We start from the raw sequence: 16,459 nt of genomic DNA, 5'->3' as shown, positions 1-16,459 counted from the left end.
GTTTCTACAACTTGATTGGAGTCCACCTGTGGTAAATTCAATTCATTGGACTTTTTTTGGAAAGGCACACACCGATCTATTTAAGGTCCCACAGATCTGGGGAAGGGTACCAAAAAAAAAATTCTGCAGCATTGAAGGTCCAAGAACACAGTGACCATCATTCTTAAATGGAAGAAGTTTGGAACCACCAAGGCCAAACTGAGCAATCGGGGTAGAAGGGCCTTTGTCAGGGAGGTGCCCAAGAACCCGATGGTCACTCTGACAGAGCTCCAGAATTCCTCTGGAGATGGGAGAACCTACCAGAAGGACAACAATCTCTGCAGCACTCCACCAAATCAGGCCTTTATGTTTGAGTGGCCAGATGGAAAGGCACCTAAAGGACAACAATATTCTCTGGTCTGATGAAACCAAGATTGAACTCTTTGGCCTGAATGCCAAGTGTCACATCTGGAGGAAACCTGGCACCATTCCTATGGTGAAGCATGGTGGTGGCAGCATCATCCTGTGGGGATAGTTTTCAGCGGCAGGGAGACACGTCAGGATCGAGGGAAAGATGGACTGAGCAAAGTACAGCGAAACCCCTTGATGAAAACCTGTTCCAGACTGCTTATGACCTCAGACTGGGGCAAAGGCTCACCTTCCAACAGGACAACGACCCTACACACACAGCCAAGGCAGGAGTAGGAGAAGGCAGGAGTGGCTTCTGGACAAGTCTCTATGTCCTTGAGTGGCCCAGCCAGAGCCCAGACTTGAACCCGATCTAACACCTGTGGAGATATCTGAAAATAGCTGTGCAGTGACACTCCCCATCAAACCAGACAGAGCTTGAGAGATTCTGCAGTGAAGAATGGGAGAAACTCCCCAAATACACATGCCAAGCTTGTAGCGTCATACCCAAGAAGACTCAAGGCTGTAATTGCTGCCAAAGGTGTTTCAACAAAGGACTGAGTAAAGGGTCTGAATACTTATATAAATATTTCACATTTACCTATTTAATCCATTTGCAAATAAAACAAATCTCAAAACCTGTTTTTGCTTTGTCATTAGGGGATATTGTGTATAGATTGATGAGGGGGGAAAAATATTTTAACAATTTTAGAATAAGGCTGTGACGTAACAAAATGTAGAAATAGTCAAGGGGTCTGAATACTTTCCGAATGCACTCTGAGCGTTCAAAGATCAACTAGATCTCTGTCTGTGTTATTGTGAGTGCTCTGCGTTTTATCACAACTTAGTCCACTACTGGATGCCCGTCTTTGATGTTTAGCAACCCTCCTACTTTTCTTGCTGAAGGCCTACCTGAACTATTCTCTCCTACCGCCCTTTTAATCTTCAAGGACTTGCATTGCACTTTAAATTTCTTCACATTTTTCCTTCATATACCTTTCCGGAGACATGCAGTGTGTCCAACTAGCGGACTCACCTTGGGGAACTGGTAGGTGATCTGTGGCTCGTAGGCCCCCTCTTTGGACTTCTTGAGGCTGACCACCACCAGGTACTCAAAGAAGTATTGCCCGCTCATGTAGCGCTGCTCCCTGGCTGTGGTGTCCGCTGGAGCTGAATCCAGAGACTCCTGACATGGCTCCTTCACCCCTGCAGCGACAACATTGTCATGTGTAAGCAGAAGCTTACTATATGGTAACATATCGTAAAATGGTACCCTGGTGACGTAATGGCAGCTTAACTTATTAACATTTAGTTGTTTTATGTCTTTTTATCCACTTTGTTTTTGATAGTTAAATAAGAATTGATTAATACTCTGATTTGTCCAGCTTTTATAACACTGCGATGTTGAAAAGTGTATGCTAGCTTGCTGGAACTGGGAGCTGTTTTGGTTAGAATGCGGACATCGGCTTCAACGGCAGTGGAGAAGTGCAGTGAGAGGATTGTGGCGATAGCAGAGTCCCATAGAGATCAGGACTACTTTGATGACTACCGTTGTGTGGTAGGCTTTCTGGCGCCAGCGGCTGCCGTGGCATCTCCCAAGTGGGTGCTACACAGTAGTGCAAAGTACTAGCTACATTACCTACTGCATCCATAAGGAGAGGCCACAGATTTAAAAAAAAAATCTTAATCTGTGTTCTTTGGAGAGGCTGAGGACGTCAGGGACAGCGAGGTGTGCTGATGGTTGCAGACCTGTCTCTGACCAAGATGCACTCTCCAACCTCCGTTCTACCTCCATCCTTGCCTCATTCCCTTTTGTTTTGATTTTGTTGCCACTATTTTATTGAAATGTGTTTCTTGTACGCGTTACTGTAATTCAGCTTTTAGCTGCCATAGTACACATGAAACTAAATGAAATGACGCATTATAAAAATAAAATGTTATTAGTCACATGTGCTGCAAGGTCTACAACAGGTGTACACCTTACAGTGAAATGCTTCCTTACGAGCCCCTAACCAACAATGCAGTTAAAAGAAAATATGGATAAGAAGAAATAAAAGTAATTAAAGAGCAGCAGTAAAAAAACAATTGCGAGACTATATACAGGGGGGTACCGGTACAGCGTTAATGTGCGGGGGCACCGGTTAGTTGAGGTAATATGTACATGTAGGTAGAGTTATTAAAGTGACTACGCATAGATAACAGTAGCAGCGGTGTAAAAAGGGGAGGGGGGGCAATACAAATAGTCTAGGTAGCCATTTGATTAGGTGTTCAGGAGTCTTATGGCTTGGGGGTAGAAGTTGTTTAGAAGCCTCTTGAACCTAAACTTGGCACTCCTGTACCGCTTGCCGTGCGGTAGCAGAGAGAACAGTCTATGACTACGGTGGCTGGAGTCTGACAATTTTTAGGGCTTTCCTCTGATACCACCTGGTGTAGAGGTCCTGGATGGCAGGAAGCTTGGTCCCAATGATGTACTGGGCCAGTCGCACAACCCTCTGTAGTGCCTTGCGGTCAGAGACCGAGCAGCTGCCATACCAGGCAGTGATGCAACCCGTCATGATGCTCTCAACGGTGCAGCTGGAAAACCTTTTGAGGAGCTGAGGACTCATGCCAAATCTTTTCAGTCTCCTGAGGGGGAATAGGTATGTCGTGCCCTCTTCACTACTGTGTTGGTGTGCTTGAACCATGTTTGTTGGTGATGTGGACACCAAGGAACTTGAAGCTCTCAACTTGCTCCACTGCAGCCCCGTCGATGAGAACGGGGGCATGCTCTGTCCTCTTTTTCCTGTAGTCCACAATCAACTCCTTTGTCTTGATCACGTTGAGGGAGAGGTTGTCCTTGCACCACACGGTCAGGTCTCTGACCTCCTCCCTATAGGCTGTCTCATCGTTGTCGGTGATCAGGCCTACCACTGTTGTGTCATCGGCAAACTTAATGATGGTGTTGGAGTCGTGCCTGGCCATGCATTCATGGGTGAACAGGGAGTACAGGAGGGGACGGAGCACGCACTCTTGAGGGGCCCCCGTTTTGAGGATCAGCGTGGCGGATGTGTTGTTACCTACCCTTACCAACTGGCGGGGGACGTCAGGAAGTCCAGGATCCAGTTGCAGAGGGAGGTGTTTAGTCCCAGGGTCCTTAGCTTATTGATGAGCTTCGAAGGCACTATGGTGTTGAACGCTGAGCTGCAGTCAATGAATAGCATTCTCACGTAGGTGTCCCTTTAGTCCAGGTGGAAAAGGGCAGTGTGGAGTGCAATAGAGATTGCATCATCTGTGGATCTGTTGGGGTGGTATGCAAATTGGAGTGAGTCTAGTGTTTCTGGGATAATGGTGATGTGACCCATGACCAGCCTTTCAAAGCACTTCATGGCTACAGATGTGAGTGCTACGGGTCGGTAGTCATTTAGGCAGGTTACCTTAGTGTTCTTGGGCACAGGGACTATGGTGGTCTGCTTGAACCATGTTGGCATTACAGACTCAAATCAGGGACATGATGTCAGTGAAGACACCTGCCAGTTGGTCAGCACATGCCCGGAGCACATATCCTGGTAATCCGTCTGGCCTTGAATGTTGACCTGTTTAAAGGTCTTCCTCACGTCGGCTACGGAGAACATGATCATGCATCCGGATGTATGTATGACCCTTTGACTTGGCAGTGCAACACCCATTTTAATTGGTCGCTAGGGTGCCAGTGAAAATAAATAAAAACTCTTCATATTCGTTTCTGCCATTTAAAAAAAATGATTATCAAGATTTATTCAAACAGCCATGGGTATGCAACAATGGGAATGCAAACTATTTATTCAAAAAGTTTGGCCCAAAGTCTTGGTTGAATCTTTGCAATGCACAATTCATTCATCATGCACTGTTTGAATGAACATTTCTGAAGGCCTTCCCCAAAAAATCTTCCCAATTATATATTGACTGCCAAGTAGTAATGATATCATGATTTGCATCAATCGCAAGGCATTTATTTAGCAAGCTCTGCCATCACATGTAGCCTACTGTACATTGCACAGTAGAAAAACACTGCTAGCCAAACAACAATCTCTTGCTAAGCGTGCAATTGAAGTAAAGGGCAACTACACCCTTTAGTTTCTTGTTGTTGTTCCCAGACCTCAAACTGGATCTCCTTTAATGTGGTTTTAGCATTTTTTGTAGTTTTTCTATAACTAGTCGTTCAATCAATGTAAATATGATATTGTCAACTTAAAATGTAATTACTTGTGTATGGTAGGCTATAAGCTATATTATAGTCTACTTGCTCAGCTCACAAATTAAAGACATAATTTACCTGTTTTCCCGGGCCAGTATTCTTTTCATTCGGGCCAGTAGCTTTCTGTTGGCACTGGCCTGGTGTGCCACTGGCAAATTTACCTGAATGTCAAGCCCTGCAAGGGCATGCTAATTTAAAAGATGGCTAGTAATTATTAGCCTGGTTCTGTTTGGAATACAGGTACATTATGGGACACAGGTCAGGTCATTATTGCTGTACAGCGGCAAAAAATTTGCGCAACCAAATCATGTGCTGGTTCCATCAACTGAAAAAGTAATGTATTAATCTAACAGGAAATTGAATGTCCTGAAAAAAAAAACCAGTTGTAGTAGCCTACTACCCTATACACTCACAATGGCTGATGCCCATGTCGCGCGCTCTGTATGTCAAAGCCATATCAAATATTTATGTTGTAAGATAATTGCTATTGAACTTAATATTAAGAGTTTAGGAAAACGAATGATACCCACAGAAAGTTTCAACAACAGTTGCTTCCAAAGCTGTGTTTTAGCCGCAATTGGATTTTGAAACGTTATACTGTCAGAAGCCTTTTTGGTTTTGGAGTGCACATCAGGGGAGAGGGATAGAGAGCGGCTCACTCATCACAGCTGCAGGCCCCACCGCAATAGGCCTAGGCAGACACTTGCATTACAGGAATCATTAGGATAATGACCAAATCGTGGTTTTAACTGCTCAGAAAAAAAGTATTGTGTGTGAAATAGGAAGTACTTCATAGAAAACAATACGTTTTTCAATGTAACGAGGCGTTTCCATGGACGGTTTTAAGGCCTTATACTCACAATCTCTGTTGAGTTTGCACCGGAATGAAGACCACATTGTGCTGAGCCTCTTGAGGGCACCTCTCTCAACCTCCTCATCCTCACTAGGCTGGACAGTGCCTAGAAGGGACCACCAGACCAACAGATGATTAGTAACTCCTACACAAGGGTCATGTTACCAAATGGAACAAAATGAACTGAAACCGGGAGGGACTAGCTGGACTTGTCTAATAAGAAACACTTATTTTTCTGTTGCAAAACGTGTAAAAAAAAATAGATTATTTGGAGTGCCCTAATGAACATTACCAATGCGTTACCCTGTTACAGGAGCTTTGGCACCTAAACCTTACATTCAACTGCCTTGAGATTGACCAGAGTAAAACAAGGACCCTGTGACTGATGTGCTTATATATGGGCCACTTCAAACAATGTGAAATCATAAAATGTACAATGGAAACAGCCTAAGTAGAATATTGCAATTCTGTGCTCTGACCTCGCTCATAGGTTAGTCATCAGCAAACTAATCTACGCTCAAAGAAAACTCTCCACAGGTGCCTCCAGTGTTATCATTACATTATCTCTAATGTGTGTATTTTCCCTCTAAACTTTTGATACCTTTATTTGGTTAACAGTATGCTTTTATGGTTACAAGCCTCCTGGACCAAACAAAGCCATGGAACACACTGCTAGAGCTATAGGTAGAGTCAAAGTGAAAAACGTGTACTGTGCCCAATAAGGCCTACTGTAACTACTCACTGAGGTCACATGATGGGGTGTTTCTCTCTTTCCCATTGGCAGCGCCTTGAGGTTGCTCACCTGTTCAGGAGAAAGTCATTCTGTGAAACTGGGTTGTCATAAAGTTCCCACAACGTCAGAGGTTCCACCTTATTGAAACATACTGAACCAACAAAACTGTCCAGAGCAATACATAGGTTGGCTTATGGCCAAAATGACCACATGGTTTGCCAGTTGATAAATTGTCCACCAATGACATTACCTAGTGTTGTGTGTGTGTAACAGTTAAACCATTAACGGACACTACAGTGTTGCAGTCCACCAAAATGACTGAACATGTGTCCAATTTAATTTCCATGCTCACCATTATGGTTTACAGACCAGCACTGTGGAAACAAAAGGACAAAACATGCACAGTTCAGCTAGGGCTGGGGAATATATCGAATTTGATTCATTTGAATATATGTTTTTGCACTATATTCCAAATGCCTGTAACGCAGAATCAAGTTTATTTTGTATTTGTCTTTTTCATCTCTTTATGGGCTGTGCACCTTCCCAGTTACACCAGAGATCAGTATATAATGACGAGATGCTCATGCAACGCTTGCGTGCCCAAAATAAATTTACACATGCATGTTATTCAATCATTGCACCCACACTGCTCACGCGCGCCAACAAGCGTCTGTGTTGCCAAGCGCTAAAATATAAGTCAGTTCTATTTGTAACGCTGAACGCGGTGCAAGTCCTGCCTCTCCCATCTCCTCATTGGTTTATAGAAGCAGATACCCACGTGCCATTTCCTCATTGGTTATACCCACGTGGGTGATTGAAAGATGAACTGAGGTCGGTCGGTCGTGGTAATACACCTTATTAAAGTTAGATGCCAATCACCATATGAAGTAAAAAAAATAATTAAAAAAAAGCCATGAAGGAGATGACTAGGAACAATTCGGTTGACCATTTTATGTGTGGATTAATTGACAGAGTAGAGGACTTGGTGCATTTCAGGTAAAATAACAACTCAACATTTATATCCCAGGACAAATTAGCAAGCAACAGCAAGCTAGCTAAATAGGACAAATTAGCTAGCAACTGCTAGCTAAATTGCCATAAATGTTTAATACTTTTCGACATGTCCCCAAATTAATATAATTGGTTCATATATTCAGATATGTTTTTGACATTTCAACCTGAGTGTCGTGGTCGCGTTTGGTATGGGGGGGACAAAATCAATTTGCGCACGATGGCGCACCCATCCGGTTTGGGTGTGGTGTAATGATAGGAGTCATTGTCCCAAAGACGGGAAGGCAGGCGGCAAGCTTAGGTTCAAAATAAGCGCATAGAAACATATTGGTTTACTTTGGACAGATTTTGGCGAGAGTGAAACCTCTTGCATTGCCTCTTTCTCTACGGTTACATATGTAACCGATGTGAAATGGCTAGTTAGTTAGCGGTGGTGCGCGCTAATAGCGTTTCAATCAGTGACGTCACTCGCTCTGAGACCTGAAGTGGCTGTTCCCCTTGCTTTGCAAGGGCCGCGGCTTTTGTGGCGCGATGGGTAACGATGCTTCGTGGGTGTCAGTTGTTGATGTGTGCAAGGGTCCCTGGTTCGAGCCCAGGTTGGGGCGAAGAGAAGAGGGACGGAACCTACCTACACTGTTACACACACACACACCAAGCCCCTCCCTTTCACAACAAAAAAAGATGAGATCACTTTGTAGTCTCTGACAAGCGGTTTCAACTTGCAATTTGGTCCAACAGAATAAAAATTTAAAAAAAAATAAAAAAAATAGGTCATATGGACACCGAAACATTATTACAGTAAAATCATGTCTCAGAGAAGTTAACCCTTTGTACCATGCCCTGTTAATAATCCAACTGTTCAAATTTCTAGCAGAGCAGACACCACTAAAAAAAAAACCTGATGAATCAATGAACATTCATTCAGGAAAAGTGCTGTCCAGTTTGTGGCTCGCACGTATCACTAGCTGCATTTTTGTCAAATAAAGATTGTTATGCTAGCTGTTTAGTATTTTAAAAACGTTCAAAAGCATAAAACAATTCTATAAAGAATTCTCAACTCGTTCTCATTCTGAGAAATAATGTAGGGCCCTTGATTTCAACATCTGAACAAAGTGGACAGGCTAGCATGCTGTTCAAACAGTAGGAGACGGAATGAATGGTGTTCATAACAATTCAACTGTTGTGCTCTGTTAGCTAGCAAATAAGATCCAAGTTGGCTAAGCTTGAAATAAAAATATTAGCTGGCTACTCACTAGCACGTGGGATGGTGCTTGAGAGATTGTTTATGAGACCTGTTTATGAGACCTGTGTTCATTTTCTATAATCCCTGCTATCCCTCCCGAGTCCAAAGGTGGCGAGCTTTACACCTCTCCAGCTGACGCTTGGCATTGCGCATAGTGGTCTTAGGCCTGAGTGCGGCTGCTCGGCCTTGGGAACCCATTTCATGAAGCTCCCGACGAACAGTTCTTGCGCTGACGTTGCTTCCAGAGGCAGTTTGGAACTCAGTAATGGGTGTTGCAACTGAGAACAGACGATTTAGGCGCTATGCACTTCAGCACTTCGCAGTCCCGTTCTGTGAGCTTGTGGGGTCTACAACTTCGCAGCTGAGCTGTTGTTGCTCCAAAACATTTCCACTTCACAATAACAGCACTTACTGTTGACTAGGGCACCTCTAGCAAGACAGAAATTTGACGAACTGACTTGTTGGAAAGGTGGCGTCCTATGACAGTGCCACGTTGAAAGTCACTGAGCTCATCAGTAAGGCCATTATACTGCCCAAGTTTGTATATGGCGATTGCATGGCTGTGTGTTCAACTTCATACATCTGTCAGCAATGGGTGTGGCTGAAATAACCGAATCCACTAATTTGAAGGGGTGTCAATATACTTTTCAAATCGCCCAAAAGTTTGAAAATAATCAAGATCTGAGTTATGCCATACCTAATTTCAGCTATATAACTAACTAAAGAGCTCCAGTTATGCGTGCTCTAGTCAGCGACTCAGGCTACTTTTCCAACAAAACCACCAAATGAATACCTGGACTCTTTATTCAGTTTCAGCTATCTAAACTTGTAGTAATCATGAATTACCAACTGAGGGGGCCCCATTGATTTTGTTAGTTACTCTCACTCTGGTCTCAAACTGCAAACAATTATCCCCTCCCTATGGCAAAATGTATAGAATTGCAGCAAACCTGCAATATTTTCTCCGCGTCCTGTTTAAAATGTAGAACTGCAGTAAATTATACTTAACTTTTTTTTCTCTCCCTGTCAAGAGGGGGGGCACTAAAATGAAGGGTATGGATGTGGGTATGACCTGCAAGCCACTGCGGCCCCTCATGATGATTTGTTTTTTTTGTGACCCCCATTCCCATCATAGTTGCCAATCCCTGGTTTATATTGTGTTGTCTGTGTGTAAAACAGAGTTCACAAAAACAAAAATGTTTGAACACAGGTAAAGAGATTAAATGTCACCTAATTATTACCACATACCTACTCAACTTATTCTCACCAGAACACTGACTGTTTCTCGCCAATTTACGCCTCTTCTCAGTTGTCCAAATAGACTCCCTTGACTAGCTGCACTGCAGACATTTACTGGACACATCATTTGGGCCTGACAAAGACACATTGTTGGATATCTGTAGGTTTACGTAAAACCACTGAGAAACAACAGTTGGGACATGACTTATTATTATCTTTTTTGTCCAGCAACTGGATATGCTTCCTTTTTCTACATATTTATTTCCCACTAATTCACAAGAACTAAACTTGGACTCAGTGGCGGTTCTAGACCATTTCACCTGGGGGGGGGGCCAAGCTGGGGCCAGTTGTACTGTTAGAGGGGCCAGTTATATTAGACGTTATTGTTGTCATATCGTTTTCTTCACTGCATTGCAGGCATTAGACCATGTTCATAATCATCATCGTTGCCACTGTCTAATAACGGATGTAAAAAAAAGAACGATAGCAAAAATGTGTTATGTAAAAATGATTTCATACTCCACATTTAGGGGGGCCACAAGGGGGTCCAAAATTGTTGTCACAGGGGCGCTTGGATGCTGCCATTGGATGTGACAACAAGGGCAGTATAGCAGCTTTAATTTCAAAGGAAGCATTCATTTAATGGCTGATAAATGCCAGATGCCAATGCCAGATGCCCGCTGGCTGTAGCCTAGCAGGGCCGCTAGAAGAACATGAGAACAGCAAGGCTTACATACTGCGTAGGTGTAAAGAAGTCATTCTCCATCACAGGGTGTGCTGCCTGCCCTTCAGGTTACATAACATGTTAAATCTTCGACAGCCAGCAAGCCTCAACTCAATCCAATAAGGGATTGGTAGCTTATTCTGGCAAGGCTCTCGCTCACTCGCTTGCTCTCTCTTCCACTCACTGCCTCCCTAAACCTTTACCTGTATGTAATGTACTAAAGTATTATTGCACTTGAAATATGACCATGATAGAACGCTAAAGTCAGTGCTTCATGGTTTAGGTTCTGCGGTTTCAGAAATGTACTGTCATGACTAGTGATGAACCGATGACATTTTTGGCCGATACCGATATCCAATATTTTCCTTGCGAAAACAAACTACACCGATATTTTACATTTTTGCGGTCTTTTAAGCATTCTAGTACAGTTAAATAGTTACACACACTCAGCGGTCTAAGGCACTGCATCTCAGTGCAAGAGGCGTCACTACAGTCCCTGGTTTGAATCCAGGCTGTATCACATCCGGCCGTGATTGGGAGTCCCATAGGGCGGCGTACAATTGGCCCAGCGTCGTCCGGGCCGTCATTGGAAATAAGAATTTGTTCTTAATTGACTTGCCTAGTTAATATAAAGGTCACACACCACACTACCCAAAAAGTTATTTAGTTGGCATTTACGCATGTCCCCATTACCAGTAAAACATAATCCAAACCTATTTCAACTTACTCTGTGCTGTTTTGTTGTTCATTCGTTTCATTCTCAACCAGGATTTCTATAGAAAGTCGTTTGGGTCTATTTGACGTGTAACATGACAATCTGTTGTTTCAGTAGCTATATAGTTAGTTAGCTAGCCAGATGAAGCTAGCTAACTATATAGCTAGGTGTCATCTAAAATAACCTTAATTTATAAGACAGTTCTTGTTTGATTAATTGTGGTCGGATCCATCTATGTGAAGTTAGCAACAATAAGGATTAGCCACAAGTGAACTGTGGTTAGCCTTCAAAATAAAAGTATGGCATCTTATTTTATAATTTGCATCAGACACTTATTTTGAAGGCAAACTGCAAATTCCACAACTGTGACTAATCCTTATTGTGGCTAGCTTTACAACACATAACCCGGTCCGGTCGAGCCTCACTAGCCAGATGAAGCTAGCTGGCTGCTTATAACGTTAACCCTGTTGCCAAAAGCTAAGTAGCTGGCTAGCTATTTATTTTCATGAACTGAAGTTCAATTTCAACAGGCGACCAACAATACTTACAAGGATCCCTAAATAATTGTTAGGAATAATGAAAATGACTGCAGTTTCTGCTGGTCATTGTTTTCAGGCTGGTTGTATTGGTGCTAGCTAGGTACCAAGCTAAAGGTAGCTACCCCAGAAGTTGTGGTCGAACAAAATAATGCTTTATTACCAACACGGTATTGTAAACACATCGTTCGTGGCCAGTGTTTGCAGACTTTTTTAGTGCAGATTTGACAGTGCTACTGGTTATTTTTTCACACACGAAGACCCAAACGGCATTCCATAGTATGCATGTCGTGAAGCTAATAGCAGTGACGCTATTACTGTGTAACTCCGGTAGGGCAACATCTGAAAAATAGTGCACTTGGTAGTGTGTACCAGTGCTCGACCAGTTGGCAAAAGCCAACATCACCCACAACAGAACGGTTGATTGTCAAGGGCAATGGATTCCATTAACTTGGCTTTAATGGATTTTGTCTAAGTTCTCTCACTGAAAATGTCTTACCCTTTCAAAATGACTGCTCAATCCACACAGCACACAATGTGTGGGCTAGATTAGGAATGCTGTGTTGCACGTGTAGTGCAAAATTTTACGTGCCATTATTACGTCATGTGCCTACGCTATATAGGTATGCACGGTAGCTTTGACATCGGTGTTAAACTAGACATTGGGCAGATACCGATGTTGCCATTTTTAGCTAATATCGGCCGATTCCGATATGTTCACCGATATATCGTGCATCCCTAGTCATGACTATCCTGTGAGGATCCAAAGGATCAGGTTAGTGGATCAGCGCACTGGGGAGAGGGATGGATGTGGGGGTTTTATGACAGTTCACTCATCGTAAACCATAGGCAGCAGACGATACCCTTTGTGGCCTAGTTTGGGTGATTGGAATGTGTCTTATGAAGAGTTTACTGCCCGGGAACGTCAACATCAAACAATGGACAACATATTTCATCCTCCGAATGTTGGTAATGAGAAATTCATGTATATTTTGTGATGTCATTAAAAAAAAATTCTGAAAGATGTTATAATGGAAACATTAACTTAAGAGCTTTCACACAGTATATCAGATTTACATCTAAATGGTGTAAAACTTGAATGATTAAATGTGAAAAGATAAAATGTGATTTTAGTCTTCTAATGAGAATGGTCTGTTGCACACTAAGCCATCCCCCTAATGAGGTCAGAGTTCGTGTCAACATGATGGACCACCTTTCAGGCCAGAGTGCTTAAAAGGACTCACTGAGAATTTAAATACAGACCAGAGAACGTGAGGCGGTGGCCTACACGTTGAAATGGTTAAAAACTACAAGACCAGACAGCGTGGAGCAGTGACTACAAAGCTGAGAATGGTAGGACCCTCAAACTCTCAACGAGTGAAGGTAAAGACTGCAAACATTCAGTCTGCAGCTGTGTATGTAAATTAGTCTAGGACATGTGACCAAAGACGAGAAGGAAGAACAGATCCCTCACCACTGTGGTACACCTGAAGTATCAATTCTAACGAACACTCCCAGACAGAAGCCTACAACTAAGGACATTGTGACCTCTGGTGGACAACCAGAGACTTGTGTCAAACCACTTCCCATAGACGGGATCGAGTGGTTTCAGAGAAAGACATCTACGCATAAATATATTGCGTTTCTAATCCGAATGAGTGGTTGTTAGGGTGCTAAGAATTCTGGTTATGGTGAGCGTAACTTTCAAATGTATGTACGATAAATTGACTGTCTATCCTCTGCTTACATACCCCTCTCCTTCCATTGTGTAACCAAATGGTCATGCTTTTGTTAGTCCACTATAGACCGGTTTTCATTGCATTATGTATGTAATCAATAACCTGTTGTGTGTTACATATTCTGTGACAATTTAGTTAATTATTTATTTACTAAGTCAATTTGTGTATCGCTGATTCATCACTTAGGTCAGGGTTCGTGCAAATATCCAAGAATTATGCGACGTTCAAAATGAGACTGCGGTAATTGACTTATTGATGTAAGAGATATTTAGATATCTTTAGTTTAAGTCAGGAGATAGTAACTCGTTAAACTGAGTTCATTGTTACATGATTAATTTAATTGCGTAATAATTAAACGTAGTAGGTAAGATGGATGCACATTCATATTCTGCACAAGTAGAGATACTGGGGTGCAAAGGAGCAAAACAATAACAATATGGGGATGAGGTAGTTGGGTGGGCTATTTACAGATGGGCTACGTACAGGTGCAATGATCGGTAAACTGCTCTGACAGCTGATGCTTAAAGTTAGTGAGGGAGATATAAAAGTCTTAGGCTTTTGCAATTTGTTCCAGTCATTGGTAGCAGAGAACTGGAAGGAAAGGCAGCCAAAGGAGGAATTGGCTTTGGGGGTGACCGGTGAAACATACCTGCTGGAGTGCGTGCTACGGGTGGGTGCTGCTATAGTGACGAGTGAGATAAGATAAGGCGGGGCTTTACCTAGCAAAGACTTAGACCACATGGAGCCAGTAGCTTTGGCGACGAATATGAAGCGAAGGCCAGCCAACGAGAGCATACAGGTCGCAGTGGCGGGTAGTATATGGGGCTTTGGTGACAAAACGGATGGCACTGTGATAGACTACATCCAATTCGCTGAGAGGAGTGTTGGAGGCTATTTTGTAAATGACGTCGCCGAAGTCAAGGATCGGTAGGATAGTCAGTTTTACGAGGGTATGTTTGGCAGCATGAGTGAAGGATGCTTTGTTGCGAAATAGGAAGCCAGTTCTAGATTTAATTTGGGATTGGAGATGCTTAACCTGTCTGGGCTAGGGGGCAGTATTTTCACGGCCGGATGAAAAACGTACCCAATTTAAACAGGTTACTACTCTGGCTCAGAAACTAGAATATGCATATTATTAGTAGATTTGGATAGAAAACACTCAAGTTTCTAAAACTGTTTGAATGGTGTCTGAGTATAACAACTCATATGGCAGGCAAAAACCTGAGAAAAAAAATCCAACCAGGAAGTGGATTGTAGTTTTTCAAGACTGGGCCTATTCAGTACAGTGGCTTAGGGTTCAATTTGCACTTCCTAAGACTTTCACTAGATGTCAAGTCTTTAGAACGTGTTTCAGGCTTTTGCAGTCAACAGAGAGCGAACAAGACCTCCTGGAGTCTGATGACCGAGCGAATGACAGGTCACAATTACGCACATTCACGTGAGGTAGCTGTGTTCCAAAACGTTTTTCAAGACACTGGAATCGTCCGGTTGGAATATTATTGAAGTTCTAAGTTAAAGGCCCTAAAGATTGATGTTTTACAACATTTGACATGTTTCAACGAACATAAATATAACTTTTTGTCGTGAAATTTTCAGCGCACTTCTTACATTTGGAGTAGCTTAATGAACGCGCAAACAAGGAGTTATTTGGACATAAATTATGGACTTTATCGAACAAAACAACATTTATTGTAGACCTGGGATTCCTGGAAGTGCCTTCTGATGAAGATCAAAGGTGAGTGAATATTTCTAATGCTATTTATGATTTTAGATGATTCCAAAATGGTGGGTATCTGTATTGCCTGGTGTATTTCTCTGAGCGCAGTACTCAGATTATTGCAAAGTGTGTTTTCCCTGTGAAGCTTTTTTGAAATCTGTCACAGCGGTTGCATAAAGGAGATGTTCATCTATAATTCTTTGAATAACAGTTTAATATTTTATCAACGTTTATGATGAGTATTTTTGTAAATTGTTGTGCTGATTCACCGACAGTATTGGAGGCAAAATATTTTCTGAATGTCACGCGCCAATGTAAAATGCTGTTTTTGGATATAAATATCAACTTTATCGAACAAAACATACATGTATTGTGCAACATAATGTCCTAGGAGTGTCATCTGATGAAGATCGTCAAAGGTTAGTGCTTCATTTCGCTGTGTTTTGGGTTTTATTGACACTACCGTCGCACCTAGCCCTTAGAAGTTCATGTCAGTCTGGAAGGAGAGTTTAGAGTCTAACCAGACACCAAGGTGTTTGTAGTTGTCCACATATTCTAAGTCAGAACCATCCAGAGGAGTAGTGATGCTAGACAGACGTGCAGGCAGCAATTGGTTGAAGAGCATGCATTTTGTTTTACTTGCATTTAAGAGCAGTTGGAGGCCACGGAAGGAGTGTTGTATGGATTTGAAGCTTGTTAAGTGTCCAAAGAAGGGCCAGAGGTATACAGAATGGTGTCATCTGCGTAGAGGTGGATCAGAGAATCACTTGCAGCAACAGCGACATCATTGATATACAGAGAAAAGAGTCAGCCGGAGAATTGAACCCTGTGGCACCCCCATAGAGACTGCCAGAGGTCCAGACAACAGGCCCTCCGATTTGACACACTGAACTCTCTCTGAGTAGTAGTTGGTGAACCAGGTGAGGCAGTCATTTGAGAAACCAAGGCTGGAGTCTGCCGATAAGAATGCGGTGATTGACAGAGTCGAAAGCCTTGGCCAGGTCGACGAATACGGCTGCACAGTACTGTCTTTTATCGATGGCGGTTATGACATTCTTTAGGACCTTGAGTGTGGCTGAGGTGCACCCATGACCAGCTCGGAAACCAGATTGCATAGCGGAGAAGGTACGGTGGGTGGTTTGAATTTTGCAGCTCTTTCAGAACATCAGCTATCTGGATTTGGGTGAAGATGAAATAGGGGAGGCTTGGGCAAGTTGCTGTGGGGGGGGGGGGGGGGGGGGGGTGCAGAGCTGTTGACCAGGGTAGGGGTAGCCAGGTGGAAAGCATGGCCAGCTGTAGAAAAATGCTTATTGAAATTATTGATTATTCGTGGATTTATCGGTGGTGAC

The 16,459-nt window shown here is 42.9% G+C and overlaps 1 protein-coding gene across 2 annotated transcripts in view; it reads right to left on the bottom strand.

The window, feature by feature from the left end:
- The window catches only part of LOC115168956 (DENN domain-containing protein 2D), a 44,673-nt gene that overhangs the window by 12,053 nt on the left and 16,161 nt on the right, over positions 1 to 16,459 (bottom strand). For both annotated transcript variants that reach the window (XM_029724520.1, XM_029724519.1), the window contains exons 2-4: positions 6,196 to 6,255; positions 5,461 to 5,559; positions 1,424 to 1,593 (exon numbers count right to left, since the gene is read on the bottom strand). In XM_029724520.1, the coding sequence (XP_029580380.1) occupies positions 1,424 to 1,593; positions 5,461 to 5,559; positions 6,196 to 6,255 (329 nt within the window). The remainder of the gene's footprint in view (positions 1 to 1,423; positions 1,594 to 5,460; positions 5,560 to 6,195; positions 6,256 to 16,459) is intronic.

This window comes from Salmo trutta, chromosome 30 (genome assembly GCF_901001165.1).
Source record: "Salmo trutta chromosome 30, fSalTru1.1, whole genome shotgun sequence".
Lineage (NCBI taxonomy): Eukaryota > Metazoa > Chordata > Actinopteri > Salmoniformes > Salmonidae > Salmo > Salmo trutta.
Note: the sequence above shows the minus strand (reverse complement) of the source record. Positions and strands in the feature narration are given on the sequence as shown.